The 16,562-nt window shown below is 43.5% G+C and overlaps 1 protein-coding gene across 2 annotated transcripts; it reads left to right on the top strand.

Annotated features, from left to right (window-relative positions):
* The first annotated feature begins 227 nt into the window (after positions 1–227).
* LOC115181669 (zinc finger protein 572-like) lies at positions 228–14,174 on the top strand. 2 transcript variants are annotated; one of them, XM_029743502.1, is made up of 3 exons: positions 228–443; positions 6,753–8,496; positions 10,135–12,539. In XM_029743502.1, exons 2-3 carry the CDS (start codon positions 7,192–7,194, stop codon positions 11,338–11,340), a joined length of 2,511 nt encoding a protein of 836 aa, XP_029599362.1. In that variant the 5' UTR covers positions 228–443; positions 6,753–7,191; the 3' UTR covers positions 11,341–12,539. The 2 variants fall into 2 exon arrangements, with proteins under 2 accessions (XP_029599362.1, XP_029599363.1); XM_029743503.1 differs by lacking the exon at positions 10,135–12,539 and adding an exon at positions 13,585–14,174 and having other exon boundaries at positions 243–443.
* Positions 14,175–16,562: the final 2,388 nt, after the last annotated feature.

Genomic DNA, 16,562 nt, shown 5'->3' with positions numbered 1-16,562 from the left:
TAACATATGGGTATGAGAAAAACTTTTACATTGGTAACCAGTTTATAATTGCAATAAGGCACCCTGGAGGTTTGTGGTATATGGCCAATAAGGCTTTATCCAGGCACTCTACGTTGCGTCATGCAAAGAACATATTTAGCATGTAGTTACGTCTATGTTCCTTGTTAATAGGCTAATAACGTTATGGGGAAATGGTTTATTCTATAAACGTGGCAACTCAACTCTTTATGTGAAGAACAAAAAATTGGCCTCGTTTTCAGGCCTTTTGTGTTGTTTTTCGGTCTTGGGCTAGACATTTGCCATGACCTGGCAACCCTGTGTATGGCTAACAGTGTTTATTACAAACAGGGATCGTAATTATCTCTCAGAGATAAATGTACTAGCTTGTCGGACCAACTCGGATCACTCATACCCGCTGAAGATTGTTGCCTCCGTCTCTGCAGGTAGGCTGGCCGTTTCTAGACTTGACAGTTAATGCAGTTGTTGTCTATCCAGGCTGTAACACATCCGGCCGTGGTTGGGAGTCCCATAGGGCGGAGCTTCGTCCGGGTTTAGCCGGGGTAGGCCGTCATTGTAAATAAGAATTTGTTCTTAACTGACTTGCCTAGTTAGAAGAATGTAATATTTTAGGGCTTCCCTCGTGCCCCTTTTCACATAACGTTAGCAGCTAGCTCCTGTAGCTAGCTTCCGACCGGAACATAACCAAACCACCACCAACAACAAACACATAGACTATACAGATACAAGTAGCGAGTGGAGTTACAAATGAACTATACTAAACAAGTTAAATGTATTGCCTGTGATCAATTTTTTTTTTGTCCACACACATAGCTACGTGTAGCCTACTGTACTTGGACACCTGCTCCCTACATTTCCCACTCCAATGGCGAATAGACTGAAGCCACACAGGCTTTATTTCCTTATTTGCGATCCCCAGGTCGGGATTTTTTATCTGGTTATATGTACATTGAACATGTTTTGTTATTTCTATAAAAGCGACAACTAAGATGGCTGTTTTACGATGGTGGTGAATGGGAAAGAATGATTGTTTTCCACAATTTATGGGCGTGGTCGATGGTCATTTCTTATTATTACTTGAATATAGACTCGGACAGTTCTGCTCATACACACAAAAATATAAACGCAACAAACTGTTGGGACCATGTTTCATTAGCTGAACTATTGTTTACATCACTGTTAGTGAGCATTTCTCCTTAGCCAATATAATCCATCCATTGGACAGGTGTGGCATATCAACAAGCTTATTATGATCAATACACAGGTGCACCTTGTGCTGGGGACAATAAAAGGCCACTCGAAAACATGCACTTCTGTCACACAACACCACAGATGTCTCAAGTTTTGAGGGTACGTGCAATTGGCATGTTGACTGCAGGAATGTCCACCAGAGCTGTTGCCAGAGAAGTTAATGTTCATTTATCTACCGTAAGCCACCTCCAACTTCATGAATGAATAAGAATATGTACATAAAAATATATGAATGTGTGATGGCCGAACGCCATAGGCAAGATGCAGTAGATGGTATAGAGTACAGTATATACATATGAGATGAGTAATGTAGGGTATGTAAACATTATATAAAGTGCCATTGTTTAAAGTGGCTAGTGATACATTACATCAAGATGGCAAGATGCAGTAGATGGTATAGAGTACAGTATATACATATGAGATGAGTAATGTAGGGTATGTAAACATTATATAAAGTGCCATTGTTTAAAGTGGCTAGTGATATGAACTAATTGTATTTTATCGATGGCGATTTGATTGCACAAAAATACTGTGAGAGACCCTGAGGCCCATTGTGATGCCCATTTTTTTTTTAAGGTAATGTTACCAACAGATGCATATCTGCTTTCCCAGTCATGTGAAATCCATAGATTAGGGCCTAATGAAATTATTTCAACTGACTGATTTCCTCATATTAACTGTAATTCTGTATTTGGTAGTAAGTGGAAACACCAAGCAGGTGCTTCACATTTATACATCCACTGAAATATCTGTCTCATTGTTCTTTCTGTGATATGAGTCATAAAACCCGGAAATGGTTCCAATAGTTTTTTTCACAATTCATTTCTCCATCTGTGATTTTAGAACTACTTCATATAAGGTCTGTGTTTCATGTAGACTTACCCTGGCATGACATTTTGATAACAACTGTCTCTCGGACAAGATAACTTTTTATCAATAATTAGCATAGCATATTTTGGGGAGTAAATTGAGGTGAATATATTGATAAAACTCCCCTTGTCCAAGAGAGAATTACAAGGCTATCAAAACGTCAGGCCAAGGTAAGCGTACACCAAACACACAATTCATTTGAATGTGAGAAATTAATGGCGGAAAAACCATTGGAACCTTTTCTGTGTTTTTATGGCTATTATGATGCGTCCACTGTGGAGGACTATTCCGAACACATCACGTGTGGAGTCGCGGTGCGTGGGTAAAATCACTGGGGAAGCCAAGCCCAACAAAAACATTTACAACCTATGTGTTGTGATGATTGCATTGTTTGCTCTAGAACCTGTTAGTTCATATGCCTTGCCTCTGTGGTCTTAAGGCCAAGACAATAAGAAGACAGTGGCAGAATATTCAACCACGCCTTTGTTTCATCACAAAACCAGAAAGCAAGTCCACAAAGCATATTGATTCTAACAAACCCTTACTTGACCTACAGCATGGTCAAGCAAATGAATGTTTCCCACATTTTCAAACTACTAAACAACTACTGTTTTAGAACCACAGAGAGTTACCGCAAGTCGCAAAGAAAACAGGAGCTGCCTCCACTATTCCAGCACCATGTCAACATCATCAAATCACCTGTGCTTAGTCTAAGATGGTGACAATAAAAGGTATTGGAAAAACGATTTAGTCCAATCAACGTAAGCTAAATATGATGTGGCAGTCCATGGTTCTGCTTTGTGTGTGCGTTCATGCAAGTAGAAAAAACATGTTGACTCTCCCTACTTCTAGAGAACAATGCCTTCCTCTTCTTTTTCCATGTTGATGAAATGGTCTATGACTGTCATACAGTAAACACTTGTATTTTTGTTGCCCTGTGCTACCTGGCTAAAATGCTTGCTCGTTAGCCTAACTTCCTTTCATGGGCAATGTTAGCTAGTTAACATTAGTCTTCTACATCTAGCTACATATTGAACTTCCATCCTCTCAGTCCAGGGGCACAATGTATGAATTTATGGTTGAATCAGAATATTCATTATAATCATTGGCCAGTATGGAGAATTAAGTAAAACCACAAGTCCAAATCCCTATCTCCATCCATGTCTAATTTAGGAAAGGGACAATTTTATCTAGCTATCTAGATACCGGAGGACAACAACACAACGAGATGCAACAATTCATGTTGTTTCTGTCAATGATGTATTTCTCTTGATGTGATAGGAGTGAAGCCAAATCAAAACTGGCTTCCCTTGACCCTTTTTTTTTGGTGTGCCAGGACCATTCACAGCTGAACTCACTCAGTTTAGCTCAATGCTGATTGGCTACTATTTTATACTTTTTTTTATCATGGGAGGCCAAATGCTTGCTGGCTTCCCTTGCATTCAGCGACGGCTAACAACAATGTCATAGTCTTTCTGACCAGACAGCATCAGATAGATGGCCTACACATACAGAGAGAGAGGGGCGCTGTTTCGCTTGCTCGGATGCTTTCTCGGGTGCGATACATTCAGCCTCTTGCAAATTGAAGGAAAATTCTGAAAAGACAAAAGCTAAATAATTTTTTTACGTTTTTCTTGGTCAATTTTTTTAGGCTGGCTTCCCTTGGCATCCATGAATACACACCACTGCATGTGTCTATACTTAGATTTAAATGTGTCCACATTGTGTCCAGATTTTCTTTTCCCAAGTTGTATTCAAATGCCAGCATGCATTCTGCAAACAGTGGACTTGGCAAAATATGATAATTACACAACAACAAAAACATGTTGGCAGTAGCTAAATACTATAGCTAACCTCTGGCGATAACCATCAAGCTAGCAAGTGTAACCAATGTAAAATGGCTAGTTGGGGCGAGGAGAGAAACGGAAGCTATACTGTTACATTGGTGCCGTGACCCGGATCACTAGTTGCAGCGGAAGGAGGAGGTCAAAAGGGGGGTGAGTGTAACCGACGTGAAATGGCTAGTTAGTTAGCGGAGGTGCGCGCTAATAGCGTTTCAATCGGGTGACGTCACTCGCTCTGAGACCTGAAGTAGTTGTTCCCCTTGCTCTGCAAGGGCCATGGCTTTTGTGGCGCAATGGGTAATGATGCTTCGTGGGGTGTCAGTTGTTGATGTGTGCAGAGGGTCCCTGGTTCAAGCCCAGATTGGGGCGAGGAGAGGGACGGAAGTTATACTGTTACACAAGCAAAGCTAAAGCGTTTGCAAACGGTTACCATAACTGTAGCCATACATTTTTCATTTTAAGTATTAGCTAGCTGGCTAGCATTTGGCAAGAAAACATATTTCTCATACACTAGGAATGTATTCCACAGATAAATAAGAAGAGGCAGGGGTGACAAAAGTAGCTAGCTAGCCAGTGTCAATTCACCCCCACCTGTTGGGCAATCTTTCCCGCAGTTCTGTTAACGACGGTGAAGGCTAGCAGGTGGGAGCGAACGATAATGTAGAGTGTTCAACAATTATTTCATTCAATCTTTATGACAAAATGTTCAATAGAGAATTGCATCAGAAAAACGATAGTCCAAATTCTATGTCTCTACCATATACAGTGCCTTCGGAAAGTATTCAGACCCCTTGACTTTTTACAAATGTTGTTAGGTTACAGCCTTGTTCTAAAATTGATTCAATCGTTTTCAAATCTACACACAATACCCCATTAATGACTAAGCAAAAACCGTTTTTTTAGAAATGTATGTTAGTTTATAAAAAATTAAACAAATATCACATTTACATAAGTATTCAGACCCTTTACTCAGTACTTTGTTGAAGAACCTTTGGCAGCAATTACAGCCTCGAGTCTTGGGTATGATGCTACAAGCTTGGCACACCTGTATTTGGGGAGTTTCTCCCATTCTTCCCTGCAGAACCTCTTAAGCTCTGAAAGGTTGGATGGGGAGTGTTGCTTCATAGCTATTTTCAGGTCTCTCCAGAGATGTTCAATCGTGTTCAAGTCCGGGCTCTGGATGGGCCACTCAAGGTCATTCATAAACTTGTCCTGAAGCCACTTCTGTGTTGTCTTGGCTGTGTGCTTAGGGTGATTTGTCCTGTTGGAAGGTTAACCTTCACCCCAGTCTGAGGTCCTGAGTGCTCTGGAGCAGGTTTTCATCAAGGATCTCTCTGTACTTTGCTCTGTTAATCTTTGCCTCGATCCTGACTAGTCTCCCAGTCCCTGCCGCTGAAAAACATCCCCACAGCATGATGCTGCCACCACCATGCTTCACAGTAGGGATGGTGCCAGGTTTCCTCCAGGGTGACGCTTGGCATTCAAGCCAAATAGTTGAATCTTGGTTTCATCAGACCAGAGAATCTTGTTTCTCATGGTCCGAGAGTCCTTTAGGTGCTTTTTGGCAAACTCCAAGCAGGCTGTCATGCGCCTTTTACTGAGGAGTGGCTTCCATCTGGCCACTCTACCATAAAGGCCTGATTGGTGGAGTTCTGCAGAGATTGTTGCCCTTCTGGAAGGTTCTCCCATCTCCACAGAGGAACTCTAAAGCTCTGTCAGAGTGACCATCCCTGACCAAGGCCCTTCTCCCCCGATTGCTCAGTTTGGCCGGGCGGCTCTAGGAAGAACCTTGGCGGTTCCAAACTTGTTCCATTTAAGAATGATGGAGGCCACTGTGTTCTTGGGGACCTTCAATGCTGCAGAAATGTTTTGGTACCCTTCCCCAGATCTGTGCCTTGACACAACCCTGTCTCGGAGCTCTAAGGACAATTCATTCAACCTCATGGCTTGGTTTTTGCTCTGACATGCACTGTCAACTGTGGGACCTTATCTAGACAGGTGTGTGCCTTTCCAAATCATGTCCAATCAATTGAATTTATCACAGGTGGACTCCAATCAAGTTGTAGAAACATCAAGGATCATCAATGGAAACTGGATGCACCTGAACTCAATTTCGAATCTCACAGCAAAGGGTCTGAATACTTATGTAAATAAGGTATTGCTGTTCTTTATTTATTTATTTATTTATTTGCAAACATTTCTAAAAACCTGTTTTTGTTTTGTCATTATTGGGTATTGTGTGTAGATGGCTGAGGATTTTTGTGTTTTTATATTTTTTTTCATTTTAGAATAAGGCTTTAACGTAACAAAAGGTGGACAGTTCAAGGGGTCTGAATACTTAAGGCACTGTATGTACAGCAATAGTTGAATAAGATGTACTTGACTAGAATATACTGTACTTATGAAATGGGTAAAACAGTATGTAAACATTATTGAAGTGACCAGTGTCCCATGTCTATGTACTTAGGGCAGCAGCCTCTAAGGTGCAGGGATGAGTAATTGGGTGATAGTCAGCTAGTGACAGTGACTTAAGTTCAGGGCAGGATACTGGATAGAGGCCTGCTAGAGATGGCTATTTAACAGTCTGATGTCCATGAGATAGAAGCTGTTTTTCAATCTTTCGGTCCCAGCTTTGATGCACCTGTACTGACCTCACCGTCTGGATAATAGTGGGGTGGACAAGCCGTGGATTCCTTTATTCTGATCTGGTCAATTTGTCTCGTTGATATTCTTCTTTATTCTTACATGTCTCTCCATTACTTCTTACAGATGATGACCAGCTCTGTCTTATAAGAAGACAAGCCATCACAATCACCCACATGGCACCAGCCTAGAGCTGTCTTATAAGGAGAAGACAAGCCATCACAATCACCCACATGGCACCAGCCTAGAGCTGTCTTATAAGGAGAAGACAAGCATCACAATCACCCACATGGCACCAGCCTAGAGCTGTCTTATAAGAAGACAAGCCATCACAATCACCCACATGGCACCAGCCTAGAGCTGTCTTATAAGGAGAAGACAAGCCATCACAATCACCCACATGGCACCAGCCTAGAGCTGTCTTATAAGGAGAAGACAAGCATCACAATCACCCACATGGCACCAGCCTAGAGCTGTCTTATAAGGAGAAGACAAGCCATCACAATCACCCACATGGCACCAGACTAGAGCTATAAGACCCTGGAAGTTTGAAACATTTACTGATATGAAGGCCGTTAGTTTAACAGAACAAGTTTCTCTGCCCAGGTTAAAACTACATCAACTCAAAATGGAGGAAGGAGATTCTCTGCATAGCGTTAACCTGAGTCAACTCAAAATGGAGGAAGGAGATTCTCTGCATAGTGTTAACCTGAATCAACTCAAAATGGAGGAAGGAGATTCTCTGCATAGTGTTAACCTGAATCAACTCAAAATGGAGGAAGGAGCTTCTCTGCATAGCGTTAACCTGAATCAACTCAAAATGGAGGAAGGAGATTCTCTGCATAGTGTTAACCTGAATCAACTCAAAATGGAGGAAGGAGCTTCTCTGCATAGCGTTAACCTGAATCAACTCAAAATGGAGGAAGGAGATTCTCTGCATAGTGTAAACCTGAATCAACTCAAAATGGAGGAAGGAGATTCTCTGCATAGCGTTAACCTGAATCAACTCAAAATGGAGGAAGGAGATTCTCTGCATAGCGTTAACCTGAATCAACTCAAAATGGAGGAAGGAGATTCTCTGCATAGCGTTAACCTGAATCAATTCAAAATGGAGGAAGGAGATTCTCTGCATAGCGTTAACCTGAATCAACTCAAAATGGAGGAAGGAGATTCTCTGCATAGCGTTAACCTGAATCAACTCAAAATGGAGGAAGGAGCTTCTCTGCATAGTGTTAACCTGAATCAACTCAAAATGGAGGAAGGAGCTTCTCTGCATAGCGTTAACCTGAATCAACTCAAAATGGAGGAAGGCGATTCTCTGCATAGTGTTAACCTGAATCAACTCAAAATGGAGGAAGGAGCTTCTCTGCATAGTGTTAACCTGAATCAACTCAAAATGGAGGAAGGAGCTTCTCTGCATAGTGTAAACCTGAATCAACTCAAAATGGAGGAAGGAGCTTCTCTGCATAGCGTTAACCTGAATCAACTCAAAATGGAGGAAGGCGATTCTCTGCATAGCGTTAACTTGAATCAACTCAAAATGTCCGCTGCTGTTTCTTTACCCATCTTGAGACTCTACAGACTGACAAAGGATCAACTGTCTCTCTGTGATCCTAGACTTGACCAGAACAACCCGAAGAACAACAACAAACCAGGCAAAAAACCAACGAAGAAGAAAAACACCACCACCAGCAGAGGAAAGAAAAAATCCACAAGAAATGGACACAACTCCGCTGACAACAAAAACATTTTTAGCCAGGTATCACTAGTGTCTAGACATCAGCACTGCCCGAAGGGAAGCAAAAATAAACCCAGGATAATTCTCAAACTCTCCCGCTCCATCTTGAGGCCTGACGCAGCAAAACAAGAGGTAGGTTTAAACTTGTGGCTTTTAAATGAAAATGTAATTGAGATCTTTTATAGCATTTGTATATGTCTCTGTGAATGTTGCAGCTACAGTTCATTCGGAAAGTATTTAGACCCCTTGACTTTTTCCACATTTTGTGACGTTACAGCCTCATTCTAAAGTGTATTAAATAAAAAGATTTCATCAATCTACACACAATACCCCATAATGACAAAGCAAAACTGGTTTTTAGAAATGTTTACAAAAGTATTCAGAACCTTTGCTACGAGACTCAAAATTGTGCTCAGTTCCATTCTGTTTCCATTGATCATCCTTGAGATGTTTCTACAACTTGATTGGTGTCCACCCGTGGTAAATTCAATTGATTGGACATGATTTGGAAAGGCACACACCTGTCTATACAAGGTCCCACAGTTGACAGTGCATGTCAGAGATAAAACCAAGCCATGAGGTCAAAGGAATTGTCCGTAGAGCTCTGAGAGGATTGTGTCGAGGCACAGATCTGAGGAAGGGTACCAAAAAATGTCTGCAGCATTGAAGGTCCCCAAGAACACAGTTGCCTCCATCATTTTAAAATGAAAGAAGTCCTGGCCAAGAACCCGATGGTCACTCGGACAGAGTTCCTCTGTGGAGATGGAAGAACCTTCCAGAAGGACAACCGTCTCTGCAGCACTCCACCAACCAGGCCTTTATGGGAGAGTGGTCAGATGGAAGCCACTCCTCAGTAAAAGGCACATGACAGGCCGCTTGGAGTTTGCCAAAAAGCATCTAAAGGACTCTGACCATGAGAAACAAGATTCTCTGGTCTGATGAAACCAAGATTCAACTATTTGGCCTGAATGCCAAGCGTCACACCTGGAGGAAACCTGGCACCATCCCTACTGTGAAGCATGGTGGTGACAGCATCATACTGTGGGGATGTTTTTCAACGGCAGGGACTGGGAGACTAGTCAGGATCGAGGCAAAGATTAACAGAGCAAAGTACAGAGAGATCCTTGATGAAAACCTACTCCAGAGCACTCAGGACCTCAGACATGGGTGAAGGTTAACCTTCCAACAGGACAACAACCCCTCAGCACACAGCCAAGACAACACAGGAGTGGCTTCGGGACAAGTTTCTGAATGACCTTGAGTGGCCCATCCAGAGCCCGAACTTGAACCCGATTGAACATCTCTGGAGAGACCTGAAAATAACTGTGTAGCAACACTCCCCATCCACCCTGACAGAGCTTAAGAGGTTCTGCAGAGAAGAATGGGAGAAGCTCCCCAAATACAGGTGTGCCAAGCTTGTAGCATCGTACCCGAGAAGGCTCAAGGCTGTAATCACTGCCAAAGGTTCCAAAGGTGCTTCAATAAAGTACTGAGTAAAGAATCTGAATACTTACCTAAATGTGATATTTCAGTTTTTAATTTTTTAATACATTTGCAAACATTTAAAAATGTCATTATGGGGTATTGTGTGTAGATTGAGGGGTGAAAAAATCTATTTAATAAATTTTAGAATAAGGCTAATGTAACTGTGGAAAAATTCTGGTGGTCTGAATATGTCCGAGTGCACTGTCTATATTTACTAGATATCTTGACGTATCTTACTATCGCTTAAGTTTCCTCTGGGAAAATAAAGCTCTTATTCTAAACCAGGTGAAACAAGAGATGGACGAGCTGCCTATCGGTACAAGAAGTGATGAACACTGGTTGAACTCTGTGAAGCCAGAGAGCTACGACCCAGAGATGGGTAACACCAGGGGACCTACAGAGAGCGACCCCAGGACAGATGCACATTACTTGGGTATCAAGACGAAGGATGCCCCCCTGTACCGCCAGGATGATGGGAGGTGGCTGCAGTCAACCGTTCAGCCATTCAATCTGGCTGCGTTGCGGTCTGACCTGGAATGTTGGCCTCATAACCAGAAGATCCCCAGGTTCCCGTGTCCGGACTGCGGCCAGAAGTTCTTCTCCAAAATTCAGTTTAAGTTTCATTCCCGGAGCCACACACAGTACCGGCCGTACTCCTGTGAGGTGTGCCATAAGACGTTCTCCCGGAAAGGCAGTCTAGACGAGCACCGACCAATCCACGAGTTGGAGCGCCCCTTTGCCTGCCTCCAATGCGGCAGAACCTTCACGTTCAAATCCAACCTGACCCGGCACATGCGGTTCCACAGCGATGCACGGCCCTACGTCTGCCCCCAGTGCGGCCAAAGCTTTAAGATCTCCGACCACCTGAAGAGCCACATGACGACCCACAGCGGGAATAAACCGTACGTGTGCCCGGAGTGCGGCCAGAGTTTTGTCCGTTACATTAGTCTGAAGTATCATCGGCTGAGCCACACCGGCGAGCGCCCGCTGTCCTGCCCAGAGTGTCCCATGACCTTTGCCCAGCCGCACACCCTTATGATCCACCGGCGACAACACAGCAGGAAAACACTGTTCTCTTGCCAGGACTGTGGGAAGCAGTTCAAACAGGGGTACCAATTGAAAGACCACGTTACAATGAAACACACAGGGGAGAAACCATACAAATGCTCCGAGTGTGACAAGTGCTTCGTCACTTCGGCGTCTCGTAAAGTGCACATGGCTGTCCACACAGGAGAGAAGCCTTACAAATGCACAGAGTGCTGTAGGAGATACAGTCAGAGTGGGCATCTAGCGCAGCACATGAGGAGACACACTGGGGAGAAACCGTACAAATGCTCCGAGTGTGACAAGTGCTTCATCACTTCGGCGTCCCGTAAAGTGCACATGGTTGTCCACACAGGAGAGAAGCCGTACAAATGCACGGAGTGCTATAGGAGTTACAGTCAGAGTGGGTCCCTGAAGAGGCACAGGTGTGAGCAGCAAACCAAGTGAGAGGAACCTCGGGGTCACGCCCCAAATGGTACCCTATTCTCTAAATTGTGCACTAGGGCCCATAGGATTCTGGTCAAAAGTAGAGCACTGAATAGGGTGCCATTTGGCACACAGCCCCAGTGTTCTGAGTGTAGGAACTGGAGAGAACTGGAGAGTGGGTCCTTAAAGCAGTACAGCTGTAAGCAGCCACGTAGGGTTCTCAGGTGTTTTGACTAGGGGAAGTGGACTATACAGACACTGAGCTGCGTTCCCTATTCCCTAATATAGTGCACTACTTTATGACCAAATAAACCTACAGCTCTGATCAAAAGTAGTGTCATTTCCCCCTCCCCGTGTTACTGTTTCCCCCTCTCCGTGTTACCGTTTCCCCTCTCCGTGTTACTATTTCCCCCTCCCCGTGTTACTGTTTCCCCCTCCCCGTGTTACTGTTTCCCCCTCTCCGTGTTACTGTTTCCCCCTCTCCGTGTTACTGTTTCCCCCTCCCCGTGTTACTGTTTCCCCCTCTCCGTGTTACTGTTTCCCCCTCTCCGTGTTACTGTTTCCCCCTCTCCGTGTTACTGTTTCCCCCTCTCCGTGTTACTGTTTCCCCCTCTCCGTGTTACTGTTTCCCCCTCTCCGTGTTACTGTTTCCCTTCCTCTCTTTGCAGAACAAGAATGTAGTGCACTACAGGAAATAGGATGCCATTTCAAAACACACCCCTCTGTTTTCTAAAAGCTGTCAAGCATTCATTGTTCCTCTGAAGTGTTTCTAAAAGAGAATCAACTTGTCCCTTATTTGTAACACTTCCACTTGATATTGTTGTGTTGTGACGAAAAGCCCACTAGTCTTAGAGCCTGGCTTCTGTGAGTCTCCCTATGAATTAGAGGACGTACTAAACATAAATGAGATCAAGTTCTCCAAGGCGAGGCCACGCCCGTTGGACAAATGATCTAATCTCCTTGGAAACCAAAAGACCGATCAAGGAAGTCTTATCCTACTTAGACAGAAGAGTTTCCAGAGAGGACCTGGCGGAGCGTGCTGTTGCTCATTCAAGACCACGGACTGAGTTCGCAATACATCCTGCGGGGTCAGAGAAATAATTACATTAACTCTAATAGATTTTAGGCCTACTTCCCTGGACTGATAATACACTGAACTAAAATATAAATGCAACATGTAATGTTTCATGAGCTGAAATAAAAGATCCCAATTTTTCATATGCGTAGAAAGCTTATTTCTCTCAAATATTGTGCACAGATTTGTTACATCCCTGTTAGTGATAATCCCTGTTAGTGTTACATCCCTGTTAGTGATAATCCATGCACCTGACAGATGTGGCCTATCAAGAAGCTGATGAAACAGCATGATCATTACACAGGTGCACCTTATACTGGGGACAATAAAAGGCTACTCTAAAATGTGCACTTTTGTCCCACAACACAGATGTCTCAAGTTTTGAGGGCTTGTGCAATCGACATGCTGCCTGCAGGAATGTCCATCAGAGCTGTTGCCAGATAATTGAATGTTAATTTCTCTACCATAAGCCGCCTCCAACGTCGTTTTAGAGAATTTTACAGTACGCGCAACCAGCCTCACAACCGCAGACCATGTGTATGGCATAATGTGGGTGAGCGGTTTGCTGATGTCAACGTTGTGAACAGAGTGCCCCGTGGTGGCGGTAGGGTTATGATAAGGGCAGGCAAGCTATGGACAACGAACACACTTGCATTTATCTTAATGCACAGATATACTGTGATGAGATCCTGATGCCCATTGTCATTCCATTCATCTGTCACCATCACCTCCTGTTATAGCATGTTAATGCACAGCCTTATGTCGCAAGGATCTGTACACAATTCCTGGAAGCTGAACATTTCCCAGTTCTTCCATAGCCTGCATACTCACCAGACATGTCACCCATTGAGCATGTTTGGGATGCTCTGGATCGACGTGTCCGACAGCATGTTTCAGTTTCCGCCAATATCAAGCAACTTCGCAGAGCCATTGAAGAGAAGTGGGACAACATTCCACAGGCCACAATCAACAACCTGATCAACTCTATGTGAAGGAGATGTGTCACGCTGCAGGAGGCAAATGGTCCAGGCCCCTACCTTTTTTTTAAAGGTATCTCTATTCCCAGTCATGTGAAATCCATAGATTAGGGGCCCAATTTATTTATTTCAATGGACTGATTTCCTTATATGAACTGTAACTCAGTAAAATATTTGAAATTGTTGCATGTTGCGTTTTATATTTTTGTTCAGTAAAAGAACCAAGAGAGGAAGACGTGGGTATCACTCCTTTGGCTGTGAGCTATTTCCGGCCCCCTGGCCTCAGCTCTACGAGAGGGAGAGAGAGACCACCATCCTCCAAGCACTTATCCCATCCTGACGGAATCCCACTGAGAGGCAACATCGACATACAATGAATTTCCCTGTTGCATTATTCCTGTTCTATGAAAGTGGCGTTGTGTGTGTAAGACGGCAGGTCTAATTTACCAACCCATGATCCATACTGTCTCTGCACTGTCCACATTCGGATGTGAACTGATAGCCTGGGCCCACTGGTGATTTCTGGGTGACAAAACTATCATTTCACGGTTGTGAAAGCATGTGTTGGTGGAGCCTCTCATATTTCCCTCTCAATTGATAAGACTCATCTCGTCCTCAAAAGTCTTGTGAATGTATGTACTGTTGTATTTGCTGAGTTGGGTACGGAAGTTAATTTATATTGACCTGTGGAGATTCTCCCCTAGACAACTGTGCTGTATCTTGTACACCCTGCCTCTATATTGTATCTATTAATTACTGAATTTTCCAACTTATTTAGTCTAGTAAATAAAACCTTGAATGAATTATTTGTGGCATTGAGTTAATTTGCAAGACATTGGGTTCTTGGAAGTTTCAGAGCTCGACAACCGTTCAGAATGAGAACATAGTCAATTGACTGTTGATTAACACTATTGTTGATAGAGGATTAGATGGTATACCGGTTAATGATAACTACTGATCGAGTTAATTCAGTCTCTATATTAAAACCCTTAATTGTGTCCCTCTTAGATTAATTTGGATAGGACTACCTAATTAAATAAATTAGATCAAATAATATTGAATATCTATAGCCAGAAGTCACAACAGTTGCAATATGTACACATGGAAAAGTGATTTATTGAAGCTAAGTATTCCAATCCAATGCATTAACCAAAACATTAGTTTCACTTATTTTACCTCTCCTTTCTCCACCTCCCTTACTCAGAGAGCAGACATGAATTAGCTGTTGGCAGCTCTGTCAACTGGGTGGCACACTTATTACTGCATGTAATAATAAATTGCAACAATGTTGTCGAGGTCGGAGGGGCAGACAGCAAGATGTATGCAAACCCCCACTGTTGCAAACCAAATGCTGGGCTAGAAGCAAAGGGAAATAATGTCTAGGTGCTTTTTCCCCAAGTGGAGGTAAAGTTTATGAATTGCCTGGCTGGACTGATGGGAGGGGACAGTGGATACGTGTGTTCCATACTCTTATCACCTTTGGACACTTAATCAATAGTATTGTTGTGATGATAAGGACCAATGAATAACAAATGGTTCATCTGCACTTATGACACCTGAAGGAGCGTCCGTATATTATTCGATTGGAGAGATTCTACATTAAATCGAAGAAACCCTCAGATAAAAGGTCAGAAAATAGCTTGAAACTAAAAAGGAAGTTACCAACGTATACTATGCCACAGGAGGTTGGTGGCACCTTAATTGGGGAGGACGGGCTCGTGGTAATGGCTGGAGCTGAATCAATGGAATGGTATCCAATACATAAAACACATGGTTTGATGCCGTTCCATTTACTCCGTTCCAGACATTATTATGAGCCATCCTCCCCTCAGCAGCCTCCACTGTGCTATGCGTATTGATTGACAGGGTTACATGTAATACAAATCAAACTTTATGCACCCGTGTTGAGGGCCACCGTGGCAGATGTGTTGTTGCCTACCCTCACCACCTGGGGACATCCCATCAGGAAGTCCAGTTGTTGAGGGAGGTTTTCAGTCCCAGGGTCCTTACCTTAGTGATGAGCTTGGAGGGCACTATGGTGTTGAACGCTGAGCTGTGGACAATGAACAACATTCTCATGTAGGTGTTCCTTTTGTCCAAGTGGAAAGGACAGTGTGGCGTGCAGTAGAGATTGAGTCATTTGTGGATCTGTTGAGGTGGTATCCGAATTGGAGTGGGTCCAAAGTGTCTTGGATAATGGTGTTGATGTGAGCCATGACAAGCCTTTCAAAACATTTCATGGCTATAGATGTGAATGCTACTGGGCAATAGTAATTTAGGTTACCTTTTTTGGGCATAGGGACTATGGTGGTTTGCTTGAAACATGTAGGTATTTCAGACTGGGTCAGAGAGAGGTTAAAAGTTAAGATTCTTGCAAGCTGCATGCTCTGAGTACATGTCCTTGTAATCCGTCTGACCTTGCGGCCTTGTGAATGTTAATCTGTTTAAAGGTCTTACATCAGCTACGGATGTGATCAAACAGTCGTTCCGAACAGATGTTGTTCTCATGCATGGTTCAGTGTTGCTTGCCTTGAAGTGAGCATAGAAGGCATTTGGCTCATCTGGTCGGCTCACGTCACTGGGCAGCTCGCGGCTGGGTTTCCCTTTATAATCTGTGATAGTTTGCAAGCCCTGCCACATCCGACGAGCATCAATGCTGGTGTAGCAGGATTCGATCTTAATCCTGCATTGACGTTTGTCTGTTTGATGTTTTGTCGGAGGACATAGCAGATTTTCTTATAATCGTCTGGGTTAGTGTCCCACTTCTTGAAAGCGGGAGCTCTGGTTTTTAGCTCAGTGCGTTTGTTGCCTGTAATCCAGGGCTTCTGGTTGAAATATGTACCCGTATGGTCACTGTGAGGACAACGTTGTCGATTCACTTGTTAACCACATCAGTCACCGACTTCATTATCTCCTCAATGCCATCGGATGAGACCCGGAACATATTCCAGTCTGTGCTAGTGAAACAGTCCTGTAGCTTATCATCTGCTTGATCGGACCACTTCCGTATTGAGCGCATCACTGGTACTTCCTGTTTGAGTTTTTGCCTGTAAGCAGGATTCAGGAGGATAGAGTTATGGTAGTATTTGCCAAATGGAGGGCGAGGGAGAGCTTGTATGCGTCTCTGTGTGTGGAGTAAAGGTGGTCTAGAGTTTTTTTCGCTTCTAGTTGAACACGTGACATGCTGTTAG

Source organism: Salmo trutta, unplaced genomic scaffold (genome assembly GCF_901001165.1).
Source record: "Salmo trutta unplaced genomic scaffold, fSalTru1.1, whole genome shotgun sequence".
In the NCBI taxonomy this organism is placed as follows: domain Eukaryota; kingdom Metazoa; phylum Chordata; class Actinopteri; order Salmoniformes; family Salmonidae; genus Salmo; species Salmo trutta.
Note: the sequence above shows the minus strand (reverse complement) of the source record. Positions and strands in the feature narration are given on the sequence as shown.